This window comes from Hemicordylus capensis, chromosome 1 (assembly GCF_027244095.1).
Source record: "Hemicordylus capensis ecotype Gifberg chromosome 1, rHemCap1.1.pri, whole genome shotgun sequence".
Classification (NCBI taxonomy): Eukaryota; Metazoa; Chordata; class Lepidosauria; order Squamata; family Cordylidae; genus Hemicordylus; species Hemicordylus capensis.
Genome location: NC_069657.1, coordinates 181997782 through 182018591, shown reverse-complemented (window position 1 = coordinate 182018591; position 20810 = coordinate 181997782). Strand labels below are relative to the sequence as shown.

Sequence of the window (20810 nt, the reverse complement as noted above, 5' to 3'; positions counted from 1 at the left end):
TGTATTGACCCAGGAGAGAGTGGCTCCTGAGATTCTGCACTTAGCTATACAGGACCCTTGGTTTTTGCTGGACTTGCTCCAAAATGGCCCGGTCCTACACCATGATCCAGCTTGGTTAAAGTTAGCTGCTGGGAGACTGAGAGGAACCTATTAAGCCTCCACAGTTATTCACCTAGAGTGCTCAACACCATCTTGGCTTCACGATGGCAATCCACAAATCATATCTATCAATACACCTGGAGAGCCTTCTTGCATTGTTGCACTTTACATCAAATTCAGAAGCATAAATGTGAGATTAGGGTGCTCTTGGCTTTCTTCCAGGCGGGGCTAGACAAGGGATTAAAAGCCAATACCCTAAAAGGGAAAGCAGTGGCTTTAACTAGTGTGCTATCCATACAAGACAAAAATAACCTATGCAACCTCCTCATCTTAAGAAACTTCTCAGAGGGGCCACTCTCATCTCTCCACCCATCATACATCAATTTCCAACTTGGAATCTGCACATGGTGCTAAAAGCATTGCAGGCTTATCTGTTTGAACCCATATATTCAATTCCCCTTAGGTTGCTGTCCTTTAAATTAGCCTTCTTAATCGCTATCATGTTGGCTAGAAGCTTTTCTCAGCAATCAACTCCAAGGTCTCTGCCCTTACACTTTCCCCCCATAACCACTTTTTTTCATCGGCTCTTCTTAGATTCACTTCTGAGCCCACTCAAACTCACTCCTGAGACCTGGTATAAAAAGCTACCTCCTCCTTATTGAATCCTCAGCCAGTGCTAGCCTTTCATAGTCCATTTATCAGTCTTGAAATTGATTGGCCAATAATTTCCCCTGTGGAGCTATTCTATTGGTCTGTTGAAGATGTTACCTAAACCCTTCAGTTTTTAATGAAACTACTGTCTATATATAGACAGAACTAGAACTAACCAGCCAAGTAAACAAACCCTTCACTAATTTTCAATGTATCTACTCCAGTTCACCCAGAGAACAGATATAAAATGTACCCATTACCAACACGATAATATGAATGAAGCAAAACATCACAGGAGATTTCACCACACATCTCATTACCCCAGTGATGCTTTTCTCTTAGCTCAGCTCTGTTTCCAAGAAAAGTGCCTGAAGCTATGAAGTATAGGGAAGAAAGGGGAGGGTTCAATGGAACAGCCATGTGAAGAAATAAGCATGGCTGTCAGATCTAGTTCAACACGAAGAGTAATAGGAAAGTGTCCTACGTTGGTAAATCGGGCAAATCAGGGCTGCTCATGAAGAAATGGGGAAGCTAAAAGTGCATTTATCCAGACCTCTGTTTTCTCCAATTCTACTGTGATGTGAGAAGCAGGGAATTGTGCCTATTCAGTAAGGGCATCCTGGGCTCTTGGATCTCATGTGAAGACTAAACTAGATATGACAGTGTGCTTGGATCTCCAGTATTTACTTTTTTAAAAAAAAGAATAGCAGTCATAGGGCCACCAATTCAGATCAGGACCATGATGTGTGTGGAGGGTGGAGTTTAATCCTTTCCATCTGCATCCTGTTTTCAGTGAAAATTGCATTCACCCCTGTAGGGGGTGAAATGTACAAGTATAGGTTTTATTGGTTTATTGAATGTATGTGGCCCCAACACTATGTATCAATTAAAAGCAGGGTTTAATTTGAGTTGGGGTTCAACTGCTCCCAGACTCAGAACCAATTTTCAGTTCCAAGTCTCAGGTCTGAAAAATGACCCACCCCCAAAGGGAGAGTATGTGTGGGATGCAGCTCCATCACAGATGGCCTCCACACATCTGAGATTAGGACAAGGCTTCCTAATCTTTCTATAGTCAAGCTTGATTCCCAGAATATTGCTACTTTAGAAATCAACCACTGGATAAAACATAATTTCCTGTTTGATATTTCTGTTGTACACTCTTACCATAATTCAGAGGATCATACAAACAAAATTTGAATTAACTGGGGATGTTTGACGTTTTCCTCCCTAAACACCACTTACCCTTTCACATGCACCAATTGCAAACCACTTTGTGGTTTGACAAATAGCTGTTCCTGTTTCAAAAGGGGGAAACAGAAGTCTCTCTATGCATATTTGTCCTTGGGGATGTTTAAAGGATTTCCAAGGATATTTTACCTTCCTCTGACCACACACACACACTTTATATCATGACTTCAAACATCTTCTAAGGCAACACACTCAGAAATCATGAAATAATTGTCTTCCTTTGTATTTTTTCTGCCCAGAATTGCTACAAGGAAGATCTTCAGTGGCTAAAAGGCATTGGCTGGGTCCCTATTGGTTCACTGGAAAATGAAAAAGTAAGGAAGGCTGGAGAGATCCTCAGTGAAAAGCTGTATCGACAGCCACCAGACCAATTCAAATTCACCAGTATAACAGATTCTCTAGAGATGAACTTGGCCAAACATAACGCAGAAACAATGAATAAGGTGAGTCTGAGTTGCACAACTGGCAAATTAGTTTTGTAGTGAAAAATGTTTCAGGAAGATACATTGTGATTCAAAATATTATGAAAAGACAAATGACAATCCTTCCAAATTTAAGTATTCTCGGTTATTTCAATGGGAAAGCTTTAAGCATGCTGCTTAAGTTTCATATTTCATTCAGTGAGTCTTAATTATGCTTTGGAGTATACACAGAGCTTGAGTAATACAGTATATCTGCAACATGTCATGCAAGTTCAATCTTAATAGGTTTCTGCTTATAAATGAAAAAGTTAAACAAGCAAAATACTTATAACTGCTGCAAGCAAATGAAAAAATAATGTTATCTTATGGATCATTTTAGACATTTTTATTCTGGTCTATTATTGCAAGCATCATGAATTATAAGACCCTGGAGTTTTTTTAGTCAGGTGGGCTTAATATCTGAATGAGTATTTCAACGCAATGCAAAGTGTCTTTTAAAGCATAAACTTATGTAATGATCAAAATTGGGGGTGGGTGGAGAGACTCAAAATCCCTCCTTTAGCTGTGCAGAGTCCTGGGTAGGCTGCCACCATCCACTTTTTATATGATCAGATTCACCCTTCTAAGGGAATATTCTGAGAGTAAAGCCCTCCTTAAAAGAAAGGCGTTAGCAGTCGTAGGCCTTCAAGAGCGTGTGACTAAGGCAGGACCCAATAAGGAGTGACACTCTTTAACAACAACAAAGATTTATTAATAATTAGATTATAATAAATAAATAAATAAATAAATAAATGAAAAGGAAAACTATAGACTCATCAACAATTGCTGCTTCCACTCAAAACCTTCCTGGTTATTACTTGATCTGACCATGCAGTCCGATCAAAGCACTTAAACAAAAATAAATTCCCTGATGTGTCTAGTTAAACTGGAATCCTATCCTCGCTTCCAGGTAAGGAACTTCAAGTTGATTTCCAGCCCAAGGTTGTTAGTCTCCCCTTTCCCTACAGTAGCTGCTGATCGGACCTCACACAGAAGCCTCCAGGAAAGAACTGAACACACACACACCCTACACTTCTATAGGCTGTTGTCCAGTAAATCCTGCCCCTCACTCTGGATTGGGTTAAAGGCATTTGATTCTCCTGGGCTTTTTTCCTTATTTGAATATTCCAAGCAGTTACTCTAATTGAGGCCTTGTCCTCCCTCAAGCCTGACTATCACTACAACTTAAAATGTAGAGGTCATTGTAATTCAGTAAGGGTTCCTCTCAGGAAAAACACCAAGACTGCCGAATGATTATTTCCTATAATGGATCTCTCTTTCCTCTTGTACTGTTCCACAGCGCTTGTATACTGAAGCTTGGGAGAAAGACAAGACTACAATCCATGTCATGCCTGATACGCCTGAAATCATGCTGTCAAAACTCAACAAGCTAAACTATAGTGAGGTGAGTACAGGGTGAGCCAAGAAGGTCAATTATACATACCAAGAGGTGCTGTGAGTGTTCCAGCCAGCCAGAAGCAGTGCCTATGGTTGTTACGTGCCTTGTGGGTCAACTTCAGTGTTCCCTCTAAGGCGCTAGTACGTGCGCATGCTCACAAGTTTTTCGATGTCCTCTCATATAATTTTAGATTCCACTCAGGTTGAATCAGGAAGGCCCCACTCTGAATGCATGTATACACACACGGCTTTGATACTGCCGCCCAGAAAAAAACTCATTCTGCACACAGATGAAAAAAATTAGAGAGAACACTGGTCAGCTTCCAGGTATTTGGAATCAGTGTAATGCACTGATTGGCTGATGTGGATCACAGCCCAGTAAATGGTGAGAAACGTATATATGTTTGCAAAATTAAGGATATAGATTTAGGTTCCACTGAAGCGAAGTGTATCCGTAGTGCTTTCCTATGATCCATTTTATAGAATACAGGGGTAATGAAATAAAATATCTTGTTCTTTCATGCAGAAATTGTACAAACTGGCCCTGGAGGAATCGAAGAAGAAAGGCTATGACCTGCGTGTGGATGCTATCCCAATTCAAGCTGCCAAGGCATCCAGAAATATTGCCAGCGATGTGTGTAGCCATTTTATTCTTTATATGGATTTTTTAATGGCAAAGCATGTTTTGCTAAGAATCAGTGTTGACCATAAAGTGAATTTAAAAAGATATGTGATAATTAGAGTAGATTCTTCTTCATTTTAAACAAAACAAGAGTTGAGGGTTTCTTTGATGTAAATAAATCAGCAATTTTAAGCTACTTATTCTTTAAAGCTGTTTGTTCATTGCATTAAAACTATTTGTCTAATCACTCTTTGAATTAGTTGAATAAAATGCAATAATGTGAATCTTGATATGCAGTAGTAACATAGAAAAGGAATGTCAGGGAAAATGGAACAAAATGTAGAAAATAGAGAATGAAGGGTGTTTTAAAAAGCTGCAAATTTAGAATTCATATTGAGCATAGTAGGGAGAGACTTGGATGTGAGACGTGAAGGCACTTGTAAAGCAAATTTTGCAAAAATGAGAAATGCAGATTTTTATTAGACATTAATGTAGGCTGTGATCCAAAGACCTGTATAGTACAGCTGATTCTGCACACCCAACAGTACTTTGGATCTGTGGTTTTCGAAAGCAGCCCTCTCCGCAATGCTGCATAACACATTCCTTTTAAAGTTTGGGGAACTTTGAAGAGAGAGGGGGAGGGAAAATCCCATTAGGCATGCCCAAGCATGTATCTGCTTATTGTAGCTCTTTGCATCTTGGCCATAGACTATAAAGGACTAAAAGAAAAAGAAAAAATTACCGGCCGCTCATAAGTAACAAATGCTGAATCCTTAGAGAATAAGCCTAAGAAGCTTGAAAAATGGGAGTAGGAAAGAACTGACCAAAAAGAGAAAAAGAAACAAAATATTGACTCACATAGCACACAGTTGGGGCCATCGCCCACATTGCTGACAAATTTTCACAACAGGGGAGCTCTGCTCTTGCAGAAAGTTGCGCAAATGCAGTTGTGCAACAGGATGCCCGTTTATTTTCAGTATAGGTGTCCTGTCACCCAACTGCGTTTGCATGACTTTCTGTCAGAGCAAAGCTGCTCTGTACTCCTTGTTGTACAACTCTGTCAATGGTGTTCACACAGATGTAGCAGTGTGGGCAGTGCTCTAACAGCCCATCTTGAATTGCACGGTATGTGAGTCATTACATCTGGATAGAAAAGAAACTGTTGTAATCTCCTCAGCATGTCAAAGACAGACACTTAAACATGGAATATTGACAGAATAGAGGAGAAGGAAATTAAAGGAGGCAGATTAGTGGAACAGATGGCAGTATATGAAGATAATGAGTGAAATAGCTTTGTAGCTCTAATATACAATCTTCAGGTAGCTCTAGTATTCAGTCTAAATCCTTGGAGATAATTCATGGGCAAATAGTAAGGTGGCCCTAATTTTCATAACTCACTAAGAGAGGTTTCAAAATCTGAACAGTTCCCTTCAGAGTAGATGATGTATAGTAATATGCTTGTATATTTATTTTAGTACAAATACAAAGAAGGATATCGCAAGCAGCTTGGCCACCATGTTGGAGCTCGAAGCGTACAGGATGACCCGAAACTTGTGCATTCCATGAATGTAGCCAAGATGCAGAGTGAGAGGGAATACAAGAAATACTTTGAGAAATCGAAGACCAAGTATACCAGTCCTGTGGATATGCTGGGTGTCTTATTGGCTAAGAACTGCCAAAAATTAGTTAGCGATATTGATTACCGCAACTACTTGCACCAGTGGACGTGTCTTCCAGACCAGAATGATGTCATCCAAGCTAGAAAGGCTTATGATCTACAGAGTGATGTAAGTATGATATGCAAAATGCATGCAACCAGTGAATGTATGCATCTTTACATGAGATGTCCTAAGGCCACGTCATACATGTGTGAATCAACCACCATAGTCAGAATGTTCGCATCATCCAGCCCACTCCAACTCATAAAGCTTTTTAGTGGAGACATCCATGCATTCAGCAGAGAGACAAAAAATTAATACATTGTGATGAGCATGTACATGGGAGTATATGTTCCTGAAATGAACATGTACCCTAAATACCTGATATTCTGAATCAGCTCCAGGCTAATCCACTCATGTCTGTTCATCACTTAAATCTATGTTCTTAAGTGATGACTGTACAAGTGAATGAATTGCCAGAAGCCCCAAACTGTAGTTTCCAATCTCTGTGTTGGGTGATTTAAGCCTATAAGAAACTACTGCTACACGCCAACCATCGGGGAGGGATATCCTACACCCTTACTGCCAGGACAAGGCAGCAGTGGAGCAGTAGGCATTGTGCCCCTGATTGGCTAGGAGCATCTGAATCTCTTTCTTTTTCCATTTGTATTCATTGTTTTCCCTAGCAATCAGTAGTAAGGCAGGATTCGGAGTCTTTACCTCCTTTCTTTCCCCAGTTACATTTGATGTTTCATTTCCCTTTTATTCTCTTCTCTGTTCTGCATAAGCTCATTATCTTTAGCTTAAATAAATATTTATTTGTAGTAGTTGTTAGAGTGGTAATTGCTAGTCTTATCCTTGAGCTATCCATAATATGTTTGCTTGTACTTTACAACCCAGAAATGTTTTCCCAGTTTTGTTATGATATAATAACTTGATGACGCCTCTGAATGTTTGACTTATCTCTTCTTGTGTTTCAGAATATTTACAAAGCAGATTTGGAATGGCTGAAAGGTATTGGGTGGGTTCCTGCTGGCTCTTTGGAAGTTGAAAAGGTGAAGAGAGCTGGAGAAATTCTAAGTGAAAAGAAGTACCGACAGCCACCTGATCAAATCAAGTTTACCAGCATCACAGATTCATTGGAGATGGAGTTGGCAAAACATAATGCTGAGACGATGAACAAGGTGACTCTTGCATTCAGGCATTACTTGGGTTGTGCCAGATGTTCTCTAACATTGAGAATTGCTTAGGAAATAGCACAATGAAAACAGTCAAACAAATGACCAAGAAGAAACTCACTGAACATATGTCTTTTTTCATTGCTGTTTATGCTCCGTCTCCCTAGCTGCTGCTTCCTCTACATGCTTTTTTCTTGACTTCACAGTCCATTGCATTATTTGCCCACCCCATTAGATGTAATAACAAAATAGCTGAAAAAACATGGGGTATATCATAACCAATTAGTTTAATGAAAACCTGGGCAGATGAGGCTTGAAGACTGTGAGAAGAAACACTGGAAAGGGGAACAATAGGAATGTATTTACAAGTTCTAAAGTAACCAAAAATGTGAGGCCCTTTTGACACTCATGGAGCCTCTTCTCACAATTGCCTCGTTTTGAAGGGTGGATATTTAGGCGTGTGAGCCACCAGGATTGGCCCGAGCCCAGCGCTTCACACGCACATGCAAAACCGGGCTGGGCTCCCTTAGCCTGGTTTTGCATGCATGTGTGAAAAGCCTCATGGTTGGGGGGAAGTAAGTAGCTTTGTTCAGCCCATTGCTATTACAGTTAATGCTCTTAAGGGATAAAATGCCCCCCAGATGGGTGATTTCACTGGCTGGCATCCTGACTAGAATTCCTCAATAGTAGTACTTAGGTGTTACTTTATAGGACTTCTAAATGTCAGTAGAACTTCCGCTAGTAAATTTAGTCAGGTTGTCAGCCATTGTATTCAAGTGGTGAGCAACAAGTGGTGATATCTTGTTTGGTGTCATGGATGATCCAATGGCAGCAAGTTGTTTCTCTCCCCCCATACGGCAGCCTAATATTATGTCAATTCAATTGAGAAGATTTATTTAGACTGACTGCATAGCCCTTGTTAATAATAATGATAATAATAATATATACCATTTCCCAACAAAATAAGTTCTCCAAGCCATTCATATAGCGAAATGAAAAAAAAGGTACCCTGCCTCAAAGGGGCTCACAATCTGAAAAGAGATACCAGGAATCGCCACTAGGAGGGATACAGTGCTGAGCAGATTAGGGACAGATGCTTCCCTGCTGCAAAATATAAGAGGGATGTCACTTCAGAAAGTGACAGGAGTAACCAGGGTAAATGGCATTTAAACAGAAAGTACTGGATGCGCCTCAATCAATTTTGTGCAACATCTTTCGAAGTAACTTTCCCCATTTCCATTGATAATAGCTCACCTTAGTCATTTGCCATATTTGGGTTCCTGCTACCAGGTAAGATCAAATACGAAGTGATACTCTTCCTTATTTGATCAGGAAGATGGTTGGTAACCTAAATGGTGACCAGTCACAAAATATGGTCTCAAAAGGACAGTCGCTTTTACTTATGAATCTTAGTTAAATTTTGTTAAACATATTATGCTGTTTAATTCAGTCTACAAAATCCTGGGTATTAATTTGTCAACTTATCTGCCTGGTTCTGATTATGATATTCAGGTAATATTTTTTTGTCTATGAACACAGCCATGTTGTCTATGAACACAGTAGCAGTAGCATGAGTGTTCATGTCTTTACATTCTAAGGCTGCATGCCATTTCTTAAGACAAAATACTAACTTTCTTTTCTTCTTCCCCACAGAGATTATACACTGAGGCCTGGGATGCCGACAAGACGACCATTCATGTCATGCCTGATACCCCAGAGATTATGCTGGCAAAGGCCAATTCAGCCAACATCAGCCATGTAAGAGGATTCTTAAAGTTGTTGGGTTTTTTAAAATTAATAACACAAGAATACTGTTCACTTCTTTTAAGAATGTTTGTATCATAGGAAAAGTGTCAGCATTCTGTGAAAGTGAGTTTACTGTAATGTACTCTTTTATCATCCCCTCTATAGAAACTTTATGTTGAGGGATGGGAAGAGGCCAAGAAGAAAGGATATGACCTGAGAGCTGATGCAATTTCTATCACAAGTGCAAAGGCGTCGAGGGATATAGCTAGTGATGTAAGTTGATGCTTTGATGTATATCAAGACAGAAATACAAATACCCACCCTGTGAGTTCAAAGTACCCACTATAAAAATAATAAGAAAAGTATTAGAAATGGTACAATAGAAGGGAGATGTGCATCCACTAGTCTAACCCTATATGCAATTTTTGCAGCTCTCTTGTATCCCATTTCATCTAGGTTGCAGTATGCAACAACAGGGATCAAGTGTGAAAATCTCTCTCCTTCTCCCTCCCCCACCCTCCTATTTCTATACCGCCTGACATGTGCATCCCTAGGCAGTGTACCTAAGTTAATACAACAAATCTAAATACAGGATAAAATGATTAAAACAGTTATGATAGAAAATCAATCAGTTAAAAGCCTGAGAAAATGGGTGCATCGTAAGGGTCTTTTTAAAAACCAGACAGAAATGGAGAAACTCTGATTTTAACTGGGAGTGCATTCCAAAGCCCTGGGGCAGCCACAGGGAGGGTCCAGACCTGAGTAGCCACCAAATGATCCAGTGGCAGCCATAACCAGACTTCCCCAGATAATCTTAATAGGTGGGAAGGTTCAGGAGGTGCCCTTTTAAATACCCTGGACCCAAGCCATTCAGGGTCCAGGGTATTTGTTGCAACTTGTCTGGAACAAATATAGGTTGGATGTCTTAATGGGTCAGGAAGCTTTGGCTTATTGAACAAAACAAAGCAAGACTGTGTGCTTTTGTTTTGCTGGTCAGAGACTGAAACAAAGATTGAATTGAACAGAAGAAAACAAAACTCACAATTATAATTTAGATTAAAATAATATGTGATAAAGTAACAATGCATAATGAGATACATTGCTTACAAAAATGATGAAAAATTATAACTTCCAGAAAAATAATTTAAAGGAAATATTATAATGTAGCAATAAATGATAAGGCATTCAAATGGGGTGTGTGTGTAGATTTCCACTTCTGGATAAAAAACAGTTGCCTCTAATGTTCTTTAAAATGTGCATAATTATTAAATTTAAATAACATCCTGCTGTTGAGCACCTCTGAACGTTAATTTTTGTACGTGCCTTCTTTCATTTTCTTTAGCTTTTTTATCTGGACTGTTTCTAACTTCTCATTAATATTTAGACAAACACTAAAATCTGTTCCCCCTGTTTTATAGTACAAATACAAAGCAGCATATGAGAAGCAGAGAGGGCATTACATTGGCGTCCAAAGCCTTCAAGAAGATCCCAAGTTGGTATGGTTTACACATGTAGCCAAGATCCAGAGTGAGAGAGAGTACAAGAAAGACTTTGAGAAATGGAAAACCAAGATCCATAGCCCAGTTGATATGCTGTCAATATTGCTGGCTAAGAATTGTCAGAAGTTGGTCAGTGATGTGGACTACCGCCGTTACTTGCATGAGTGGACTTGCCTGCCAGACCAGAATGATGTTATTCAGGCGAAGAAAGTTTACGAATTACAGAGTGATGTATGTAAAAACAAATGTTACTCCTTGTGTTCATATTCTGATAAACATACCCAAACGCCTTTTCAAAAATAAACTGGTGTATCTAAACCCAATAATATCAGCTGGGCTTTCCAGTGCAGACCTATAGACATACAGCAATCCTCGAATATGGGAGTTGCCAAGTAGACTGAAAAACTGCAGAAGCAGAGATGGTCAGATTTCAGAGCACATTGTAAGGTCCAGGGGGCAGTGGTGGGACCTATCAACCCTAAGTGTGTCCCTGACTAACTGGGCCTGTGTGAAGCTTTGGCCAAAGGGGAATACTCTGCACAGTTTCCAGGCAGAGACAACCATTCTTGCCGTGCAGTGCTGCACTTTTCCCAGTGCCACCAGGGCTGGTCCAAGGCTTGGGGTGCCCCTGACCAAGGCTTGGGTGCCCCAAACAGCCCCTGTCACCTGCATACCATCCTGGCCACAGTTTCTACCATGGTTGAAAACTGGAGGCAATGGACAGGAGGGTCAGTGGTGACAGGCAGAGATGCCTGCCCTCCTCGCCACCGCTGTCCACCTGCTGTTTTGTGGTGGTGGCAGCAAGGAGGGTGGGTGATGGGGAGCACCCAACCACTCATCTGTCCTCCTTGCCGCCTCCACTTACTGTGAAAGCAGTGGGTGGAGGCAGCAGCAGCAAGGAGGGCAAGCAAGTGGGCAGGTGTTCCCTATCACCCACCAGCCCACCCGTCTTCCTTGCCACTGCTGCCCTGAAAGCATGGGCAGAGGCTGCTGGGAAGGGGCAGGGGGTGACTGACCCTGGGTTCCATGTGACCCAGGCTGTTGCTTTGTGCCCTAAGCGGGTATGTAGTTCACTTAGTGGGCTGGCTGGCCCTGAGTGCTGGTGATGGGGTCAGTTTCCTTTAGAGGATATAGGGAGGCTGTTCTCATGTGCAGGCAAAACTGGGTTAATGAAGCCAAGTCCGGTTTTGCCTGCCTGTGATAACCACCAGATTGTGCCTGATCCCAGCATCACCTCAGCAGCAAACCTGCCTCCGGAGCCACCCGCTTAAACAGGGTTAAGAGAGTGAGTGCTCTCTAAACCCCATTTTTCTGATTGTCTGCCAGCCCTGGCTGCTTACAGCCATGCCTGGCAGACTGCAGGGCTCCCGACCAGCTTTGAAAGGGGAGAAGGAATCCCCATAATGCACTGTGCACTTGCATGGTGCATTATGGGAACTCCAGGGGGGCTGGGTGAGGTGGAGGTGATGCGTCCCAGCACCCTGACCCTCTGAGCTACTGGTAGCAGCCGGTAATTGTCTGGGCGGGCAATCATCTGCCCAACAAGCAAGAACGTATAGTCTGCGAGGAGGTTAGATTTTTAGGCTTCCTCCCTGCTGACCCTGTAGCCCTTCTCACTGAGAAAGGGCTCAGAGTCTTCTTGAGCCTGTGCACCATCTTGAAAAGTGTCCATGGAACGATAGGAAATGTAACGCTTCTTCAGAGAATCATTAAGAGAGAAAAGTGTAGTATTGTGCAGAGGTCTGCACAGTGGAAAACGGCTCTCATGTTGAAAGACTTTTGCCAAAAATGGCCCACTTGAGAAATAGTGAAGACCATTGATGTATGGCATATTCTTATCTGCGAACTGCAAGTCCAAATGTCTACATTTCAAAACTTTGTGCTGGTATTATTGGTTATAATTTAAACTCCAAACTGCATTTGGAATAATAGAGCCTGGTGGGTTGTCCTAATATCTGGTTTCCAAGTTTCAGCATGATATAAAGCAAATATTTTGGAGTGAAGTGGCAGGCACTGGGTAGCATCCACAATGCTGCTTACAGAAGGCGTGTTAGGAATGTCGATGCTGCTAGCTGAACAAGATGTATTGTTCAGACTTGTGTTGTGCAACATATTGTGCTCACTTCTAGAAAAGATGTTAATTTCTCAGCCTAATGTCCTTGCTTAACATCATTACCACTTGCTATGGTACTTGTGAATATCACCTAACTAGGAACTAAGTAAGAACTAGGAGGCATCAGTTGATTCCCTGTGACTGCTTAAAAGAGCTAGGGATAGAGCTGGTTGCCTCAACCCAATGTTCCATTTGTGCTCTGATATGCACATGGAGTTACTATGTGTGTGCAGGTTGTCCTATTTACTTCACTGGAAGGATCACTCCTCTGGAATAGACAAAGTCTGAAACTCCTACAGCAGAAGAGCTTCATAGATACATTGCAGGTCTCATTTCGAAAAGGGGTTCCTAGATCAGAAGGATAATTGACTCAGATTTTTTTAAACATGTAACACTTCTCTGGCTAGCAGATTTTGTGATTTAATGCACAATTTCTTTCTTTTTCATAGAATGCATACAAGTCAGATTTGGAATGGTTGCGTGGTATTGGCTGGATACCAGAAGGTTCTTTGGAAGTTATCAAAGTGAAGAAAGCTCAGGAAATCTTGAATGACAGACTCTACCGGCAACGGCCAGACACTCTGAAATTCACCGCTATTGTTGACTCTCCAGATATTGTCTTGGCTAAGGCCAATGCTCTGCTTCATAGTGGGGTAAGGGATGGTTTTTGTCTTTTCGTCACCAAATATCTACATTTTTTTGGATATAAGGGGCATGTGCACTAGATGCTCAGATACTCTGAGATCATGAAAGAGGTATGAAAATTGAAAGTTCAAGAATTCTGCATTTTTGTTTCTCAAAGATTGCCCTGAACAGATCATTTAAGGCCATACATGTTCCTATTTAGGATTCACTAGAAGTATATAAGCGGGGGAGGGGGGGTTGGTTGTATTCCCTTGAAAAGAATGAAGACACTGAAGTTTTATTGATTTCATAAACTATGCACTTTGCTAGATAGCCTTTTAACAGGGCAATTATTTGAAAAGATCTTCTATTCTCTCTTTTGTGAATAGTAATTGAAATGACGTATTTTTGAAGATTTAAGAGTAGTCATTACATTGTTTGTATTTCTGTGTGTGTCAAGCGATTTCTGATGGGAAGATTTGCGAAAGATCACAGCAGCTACTTCAGTTAGAACTGAATTCATATTGCTGACATAAGAAGATAACTTGCATGAGCAGTTTGCTGTGTGAGCAGTAATTGGAGAATTTTCTGTGTTACCTGCAACAAAGTAAATAGTGAATTCTCTGCAATGAGTAGCTTGAGGATTGATTCAGTGCTGGCTAAATCTATCTCAGTTAAATATTAATTAGAGAAAAATGAAAAAATAATGACTAGATTCAAGTGATGGGCATGTGTGCACAGGAGCCACAGTGTAACGAATAAACAAACTTTGCATGCTGTTTTCTTTATAGCACTTTCCACTGCTGAAAAGGTAAGCCACTTTTTAAACCAAATAAATAACTTGTCTCTTTGGCATTGGGAGGGACAGGAAAAATATACAGCAAACAAAGCTATGGCTGTGTGTGATCTTCAACCAGATTGGTCCCTTTGGTCTAAGTTAGGATATTTGACCTGAAAGCTTGTCTCCAGTTGTCAGTAGTAGCTTTGACATTGTTTAAATTTCCCCCCCTCATTAGGCTTTATATCGTGAAGCCTGGGATAGAGACAAGATACAATACACTCTTCCACTTGATACTCCTGAGATGGTGTTGTCCAAAGCAAATGCTCTGAACGTCAGCAAAGTAAGACATTATGCATCTGTATAGAAATGTTGTCCTTAAATAAAGATTTGAGTTTTGATTCAAGTTGTTTTATGATTGGAATCAAAATTACCAAATGGTGAGCACATGAAATGCAGCTGATACTCACCATGAAAAGCTTTTTAATCCGGGACAAGATCAGATATCCTACTGCAAGGATTGTTGTACCCCCAGACCCAAATGAAGACAGGACATGCTTAGTTGGAGTAAAATAGGGCCACTTCATTAATGTACAGCTGAATAAGACTTTTTATTATTATTATTTTTACATTTATATCCCGCTCTTCCTCCAAGGAGCCCAGAGCAGTGTGCTGCATACTTGAGTTTCTCTTTCACAACAACCCTGTGAAGTAGGTTAGGCTGAGAGAGAAGTGACTGGCCCAGAGTCACCCAGCTAGTATTATGGCTGAATGGGGATTTGAACTCAGGTCTCCCCGGTCCTAGTCTAGCACTCTAGCCACTACACCACGCTGGCTCCTCAAAAATCTTGTATCTCCCCATCGGGGAATCGAACCCCGGTCTCCCACGTGACAGGCGGGGATACTCACCACTATACGAACGAGGAACTACTTGCATTGAAGTACCTATCTAACCAGAGTGCGGGTATTCCTCCCGCGTGGGACCGCCTCATAGAGAGGGCCGTCCCACACCAGGGCAAAGGGCCAGGTACTGATTCAGTCAGGCGCCAGGTCCTGACTTCCTCTCAACATGAGGCTTTCCCCCACTGAGGAGGAGCAACCCGACCCGCTCCAACCCAAGCTGCCAAACTCTGAGTTGGTGAGTCAAGCCACCCCGCAAGCAGGGGCCATTCCCAATCCTTCAGGCCGCAAAAACCCTGAAGGGCTGTTCCTTGCCTCCCCTCACCCCAAATGGCCCTCCAGTTGAACACCGTTTATCAATCTACCTACCCCACACCCACACTGTCCTGCCACAAAAGTGAGGCAAACCTCTGTTTAGCCCCACTTACCACACCCTGCTAGCGCTTCCTGAATACCTCATTGCAAGTCCTGGAGGAACAGCTCATTTCTTGCAAGGGTTGTTCCACCCTTGCAGTAGAATACCTGAGGGGGATTTTGCAAGGAAACCTAATGAGCCAAAGGCATTGCCTACTCAACATTATTTCAGGTAAGTAAATCTGGAACTAGTAATGTCTTTGGTTTATTATACTTTAACTTGGTTACTTAATGAACATTTTTCCAGTGCACAAATGAAATGTGTATAATTTCCTTAATGATGAAATCTCTGGCTCTATTATTTAATCTTGAGAGGACTTCTTTTCATCTAAGATCAATTAATGTTTTTCATGGTCTAAAAACATTAGTTTTTGAATATTCTTTTGGGTGTGATTAAATGTATATTTGGCATCTTTGCAAGAAAACTACTTTTACAATGGAAGACTGGCATAAAAAATCATGATATGGTGACATTTTAATATCATGATGATCACTGACATTCGTTATGACTTTCAGTAAGAACTAGGGTCTACATACTGTGAATACAAGAGTTCTTAATTTTACTAAAGTGACCTACATTGACATATATGTTTTATGGTTTGTTTTCTCCACAGAAACATTATCAATTAGGATGGGAAGAAGCCAAGAAAAAAGGTTATGACTTAAGAGCAGATGCCATTGAAATCCAGCATGCCAAGGCTTCTAGAAATATTGCCAGTGAGGTACTGTCTCTATTTTTATATATGTACTTTCCTCACAACATTATTTCCTATCACATTAAACAGATGATCAACATTTGGATAATAGCAGGAAACTGGTTTCAGATTTATGAATTAGCAATTTTAGTTTATACTGTTTTGAGGGACACTTTATATCAATCCATATCCTCATTCAAATTATGCAGTGTTCAGTGCACATCTTGCCTTCCAGCCAGGGGAAGATTAAGCTTTTTGCCACCTGTAGGCAAAAAACATTTGCCGCTTTGGCTTGAGGGCTTGGTGGGGTATCGAGGCAAGTTAAATCTCTTTTTAAACTTTTTTCAGCCACCATTGTGCGGCGGGGATGGTAGCACAGACACAGAGGCCCAAAATGGCCCAACCTGTCATTTGGGAGGCAGGCGGGCTCAGGGAAGGAGCACTTGCCACTGGCTCTGCCTCCCCTGCCTCAGTCTCCCCTCACCTCCATGAGTGCCCGCCCCCCGCCGCCCGCCCCCTGTTTGTGCTACCATCCCCGCTGCACAGTGGCAGATGAAAGAAGTTTAAAAATATCTTTAACTTGCCCCCAACCTCTCAAATTTGCCACCGTAGGCAACTGACTATCTTGCCTGTGCATTAATCCACCTCTGCTTCCAGCACTGGCTATCTGCCACTAAACCAAGCCAAGCTGCTTGCCATGTACACTGGTTGCCCTGAAAAACATTTGAAGTGAAAGGGCATCGTGCATCCCTGCACATACTATGCAGCTGTGGTTGGCCGTGGTGTATATTTGGTGATACACGCCTCCTTTCACACTCTCTTTGTTTACCATGAAAAACATGAGGGAAACACCCATGGACTCTGGCTGCTGTGTACAGAAGTTTATTGCAGACCATGATGGCGATATCCATCCCTGGTTGAGAGCACTTGACATTTGATAATTGGAGGCATGCCGTCTGACTATTTGTGCTAGTTGCCACCATACACTTACTGTCATCACAGCTATGTTGTTCATATGGTTCCGCAGTATATTTTTTATGTTTCTTGAGCTGTATGTCACTCATTTTTAATAGAGAAATAACTCACAGATATTATATATAAGTAAACAGTATTATAAACAAACAAACAAACACAAACAATAGTTTGAAGCCAGTTCCAGTAAATTTATTCACATAATGGGAGCTGGACTAGATCTTTGTTATGCATGCCAGAAACTGCACAAAATTAAAGCACAGTAATTTATTTAAGTAAGTAATAAGTTTATTGTTGTGACCACAGGTCCCAACAGGTCACATAGCATAGCAAAGCATTGCATAGAATAAAACACAACATAAAAGAGAGAGAGAAACAAGAAGGAACTCAGCATACCATAGAATTACTTTAACAGTTTATTTAAATTAAAACCAATGCTACAATTTAGGACACAGCATGGCAGATATAAATTTCTTTCTAAGTTTAAAAGAAAGTAAAGCAAAAGTGGCAACTTGACAACTGACATGTGGAAACACATCAGCAAGAAGATAAGTCAAACATTCCCCATCTGAATAAATTAATCTATAATTGTCCCAGCATTCCCCCCGATGACATCATAGATGGGACAGTGTACAACTTTGTAGACAATGTCCTTCACTTGGCCAGTGCCCCAGGGGCAGAGGCGCTCTTCCACTGGAAGTTTGCAGAATCTCCCTTCAAGATATGCCGTGGGCATAGTTTGGAAGTGTAACATTGTGAAAGCTTTTCTCAGTGGTGCACAGGTAACATTAGCCAAATACTGTGAGAAGTTTCTGTGTCTCTTATAATTTATGTATATTGTAATGATTAAAAGAAACTATAGAATATTGTAATATAACTAAAATTGTAGCAACTTTCTTATTTGATAACGTGGCTTCTTACTAGTACAAGAACAAAGCAGGTTAACCAGAGGGAAAAAGCCTTGGTTTTTAGTAACATTTTAGTAACTGGGTAAAAGGAAAAGAATATAGTAACATATCTTGCAAGATCTTTCTACCATTTGAGATGTCTCAGATGGAAATTCTAATGGTATATTTCTTTGAAATATTTTTAGTACAAATACAAAGAAGGCTATCGTAAGCAACTTGGACACCATGTTGGAGCTCGCAGTATACAGGATGACCCCAAGCTGGTTTTGGCTATGCATGTAGCCAAAATGCAGAGTGACAGGGAGTACAAGAAAACCTTTGAGAAAATAAAGACCAAGATCCATAGCCCAGTGGACATGCTGTCTGTCTTGTTGGCCAAGAACTGCCAGAAGCTGGTCAGTGACATTGATTACCGCCGCTACCTCCATGAATGGACCTGTCTGCCTGACCAGAATGATGTCATCCAAGCCAAGAAAGCCTATGAGCTACAGAGTGATGTGAGTAACAAACAAACAAAAAACCCAACACTTTTGTTTAAAAAACATAACAAAACATTTTTGTAGCTTTTTCTCCATTGGTCACTTTGCTGGATTGTTATGGTTGACTTTACAATGATCTGAACCCGGCATTTTGCTTCTTGGTGATAGCCAATTTAAGCAAACAAGCAGGCTTAGACCCAGCACCTCTCTCAGGAGATTGAGTTCCCTCCCTCCTGACTTTATTTTATTTTTGGTGAGGAGGATAGGTAGGCAGTAGGACTCTGTTTTTTTCACAGGCCAGTTGCAACTCTGGTCTTTCAAGCTTGAATACAAAGGAGCTCTTGAATGTGTAGAAGGTGCTCCCCTCTTCTCTGCTTTCCCACTGCTGTCCCCTACACCCAAATCCACACTGTTCCAGAAGGTCTTCTGACTCTCAAGAGAATCTTTTCAGGGAGCACAAGGGAGAAGGGGAGGCAAGAAAGTTTCATTGCATGAGTAGAGATCTAGCTATCTATCTATCTATCTATCTAGCTAGCTAGCTAGCTATTGAATTTATATATCTAAATATAAATTCAAAAAAATTATATTTATATTTATAATTTATATTGATTGAATTTATATATAGTCATGGATCTTCAGATCCAAACCTGTGTCTTTAGGCAGCCTAATCTTCAACGTTCTCCGCTGGTGTTGGATCATGTCTTACAGCTGATTCACATGACATCACCATGTGATGTGTGATGATGTGTGGTGGCTACTTCAGAAGCCTGCATGTGTTGCCTTCCTGCTGGTCATATGTAGCCACCAATAATAATTGCTTTAAAAAATGACTTGTGTGGTAGTGTGCTATAAGTTGAATCCTGCATGTGGTGCAGCTGCAAAAACTGGCTTCCCACTGACAAGGAGCAACTGTGCTGAGGTGTTCTATGAGATTTTGTAGTGTCTGTGCACCTACATGCATTAGTCTTCTGCTTCCTATTTCTCAGCAAGTTTGGATGCATAAGAATGCATTGTAAATATTTTGAGCTACAGCACGTTGGGCAGGGAGTATTTCTCCCATCTTGGTACTAGTCCTCCTTGATATACAGAGCAAGAGTTGTTTACTAAAAAAAAATTATTTGTCCCAGGGAGCCCTCCAGTGTGTTGTTTGCAAAGGGGATAAAGAGAAGCCCATTTATACAGGTGGTATGGAAAGCACTTTGCCTCTTATTCTATGGCACACTGACCTGGAGGTTTTTCACACTGACCTGGAGGTTGTTCTGTTCCTCGGGGTATCTGAAGAACAAATCTGAAGATTTGAGGCATTTTAATTTGAGGGATTAGATGAGCCATTTGCATACACATAATTCAGCCTAAGCTAGAATTTGCAGCCTCCCTTTGGAGAAAAACAAAGCCCTCTCTGTCCTGGTCCCTGATAGCCCACAGCGAGATCGGGTTAAATCTCGTGAATATGTGGACTGGCACACTCCAATCAGGATTGGATTCAGGGGGAAAGCCCTGTCTGTAAAACCTCCAGGGAAGCTGAGTGACTGTATAAGGAGCAGACTAATTAATTACCTTTGAGCAGAGAGGCAGCAACGGTTTCTGAACAGGTTGAGTGAAACACCTTCTGCCATATTGTTAATCACCTAATTGCTTTCTTTTCAGAATGTGTACAAATCAGACTTGGAGTGGCTGCGGGGCATTGGCTGGATGCCAGAAGGCTCTGTGGAAGTGCTCAAAGTGAAAAAAGCTCAAGAGCTTGTGAATGACAGATTGTATAAGCAACCTCCAGACTCCCTGAAATTTACCAGTATTGCTGACCCACCACCTGTTGTCTTGGCAAAGATCAATTCTCAACAAATTAGTGAGGTATACTGGAATTGCGCAGTTACTACATTCCTTATGGAGTGGTACTGAGTTGGGGTGGGCTATGGCTTTTGTATACCTTTGGCAAATATGTCCAAAATGCAATAGAATAATCCAGACTTCTCTTCCTCCTCAGAGTCTGTACCGTGAAGCCTGGGATAAAGAGAAGACCCAGTTCAGTCTTCCTGCGGACACCCCTGTGATGTTGCAGTCTAAGATTAATGCTCTGACTATAAGCAATGTAAGGGAATTCAGTAAATCAGTACATGCATGTGTTAGGCATACTGATATATCTATACACATTAAATTGCCTTAATTGCACTTTCTCATTGTGAACAGTTCTTAAAAACATAAAGCCATTTGGCATACTTCCTCGACTGTAATCGTATACACAAGTATGTCTTTTACATAAGCAGCAACAAAACTCTCTTCTAGTTTCATTATCAATAACAACTGAGCACACATTTAAGACTTACATAGATAATGCTGTGCCATTTATATAAAATGCATGGAATTTTT

At 41.1% G+C, this 20810-nt stretch overlaps 1 protein-coding gene across 38 annotated transcripts in view; it reads left to right on the top strand.

Annotated features, from left to right (window-relative positions):
* NEB (nebulin) overlaps positions 1-20810 on the top strand; it is a 268629-nt gene that overhangs the window by 100397 nt on the left and 147422 nt on the right. For all 38 annotated transcript variants that reach the window (XM_053258532.1, XM_053258395.1, XM_053258346.1 and 35 more), the window contains 14 exons: positions 2238-2441; positions 3760-3864; positions 4384-4491; positions 5955-6266; positions 7118-7321; positions 8969-9073; positions 9227-9334; positions 10480-10791; positions 13123-13326; positions 14314-14418; positions 16004-16111; positions 18150-18461; positions 20091-20294; positions 20428-20532. In XM_053258532.1, the coding sequence (XP_053114507.1) occupies positions 2238-2441; positions 3760-3864; positions 4384-4491; positions 5955-6266; positions 7118-7321; positions 8969-9073; positions 9227-9334; positions 10480-10791; positions 13123-13326; positions 14314-14418; positions 16004-16111; positions 18150-18461; positions 20091-20294; positions 20428-20532 (2496 nt within the window). The remainder of the gene's footprint in view (positions 1-2237; positions 2442-3759; positions 3865-4383; positions 4492-5954; positions 6267-7117; positions 7322-8968; positions 9074-9226; positions 9335-10479; positions 10792-13122; positions 13327-14313; positions 14419-16003; positions 16112-18149; positions 18462-20090; positions 20295-20427; positions 20533-20810) is intronic.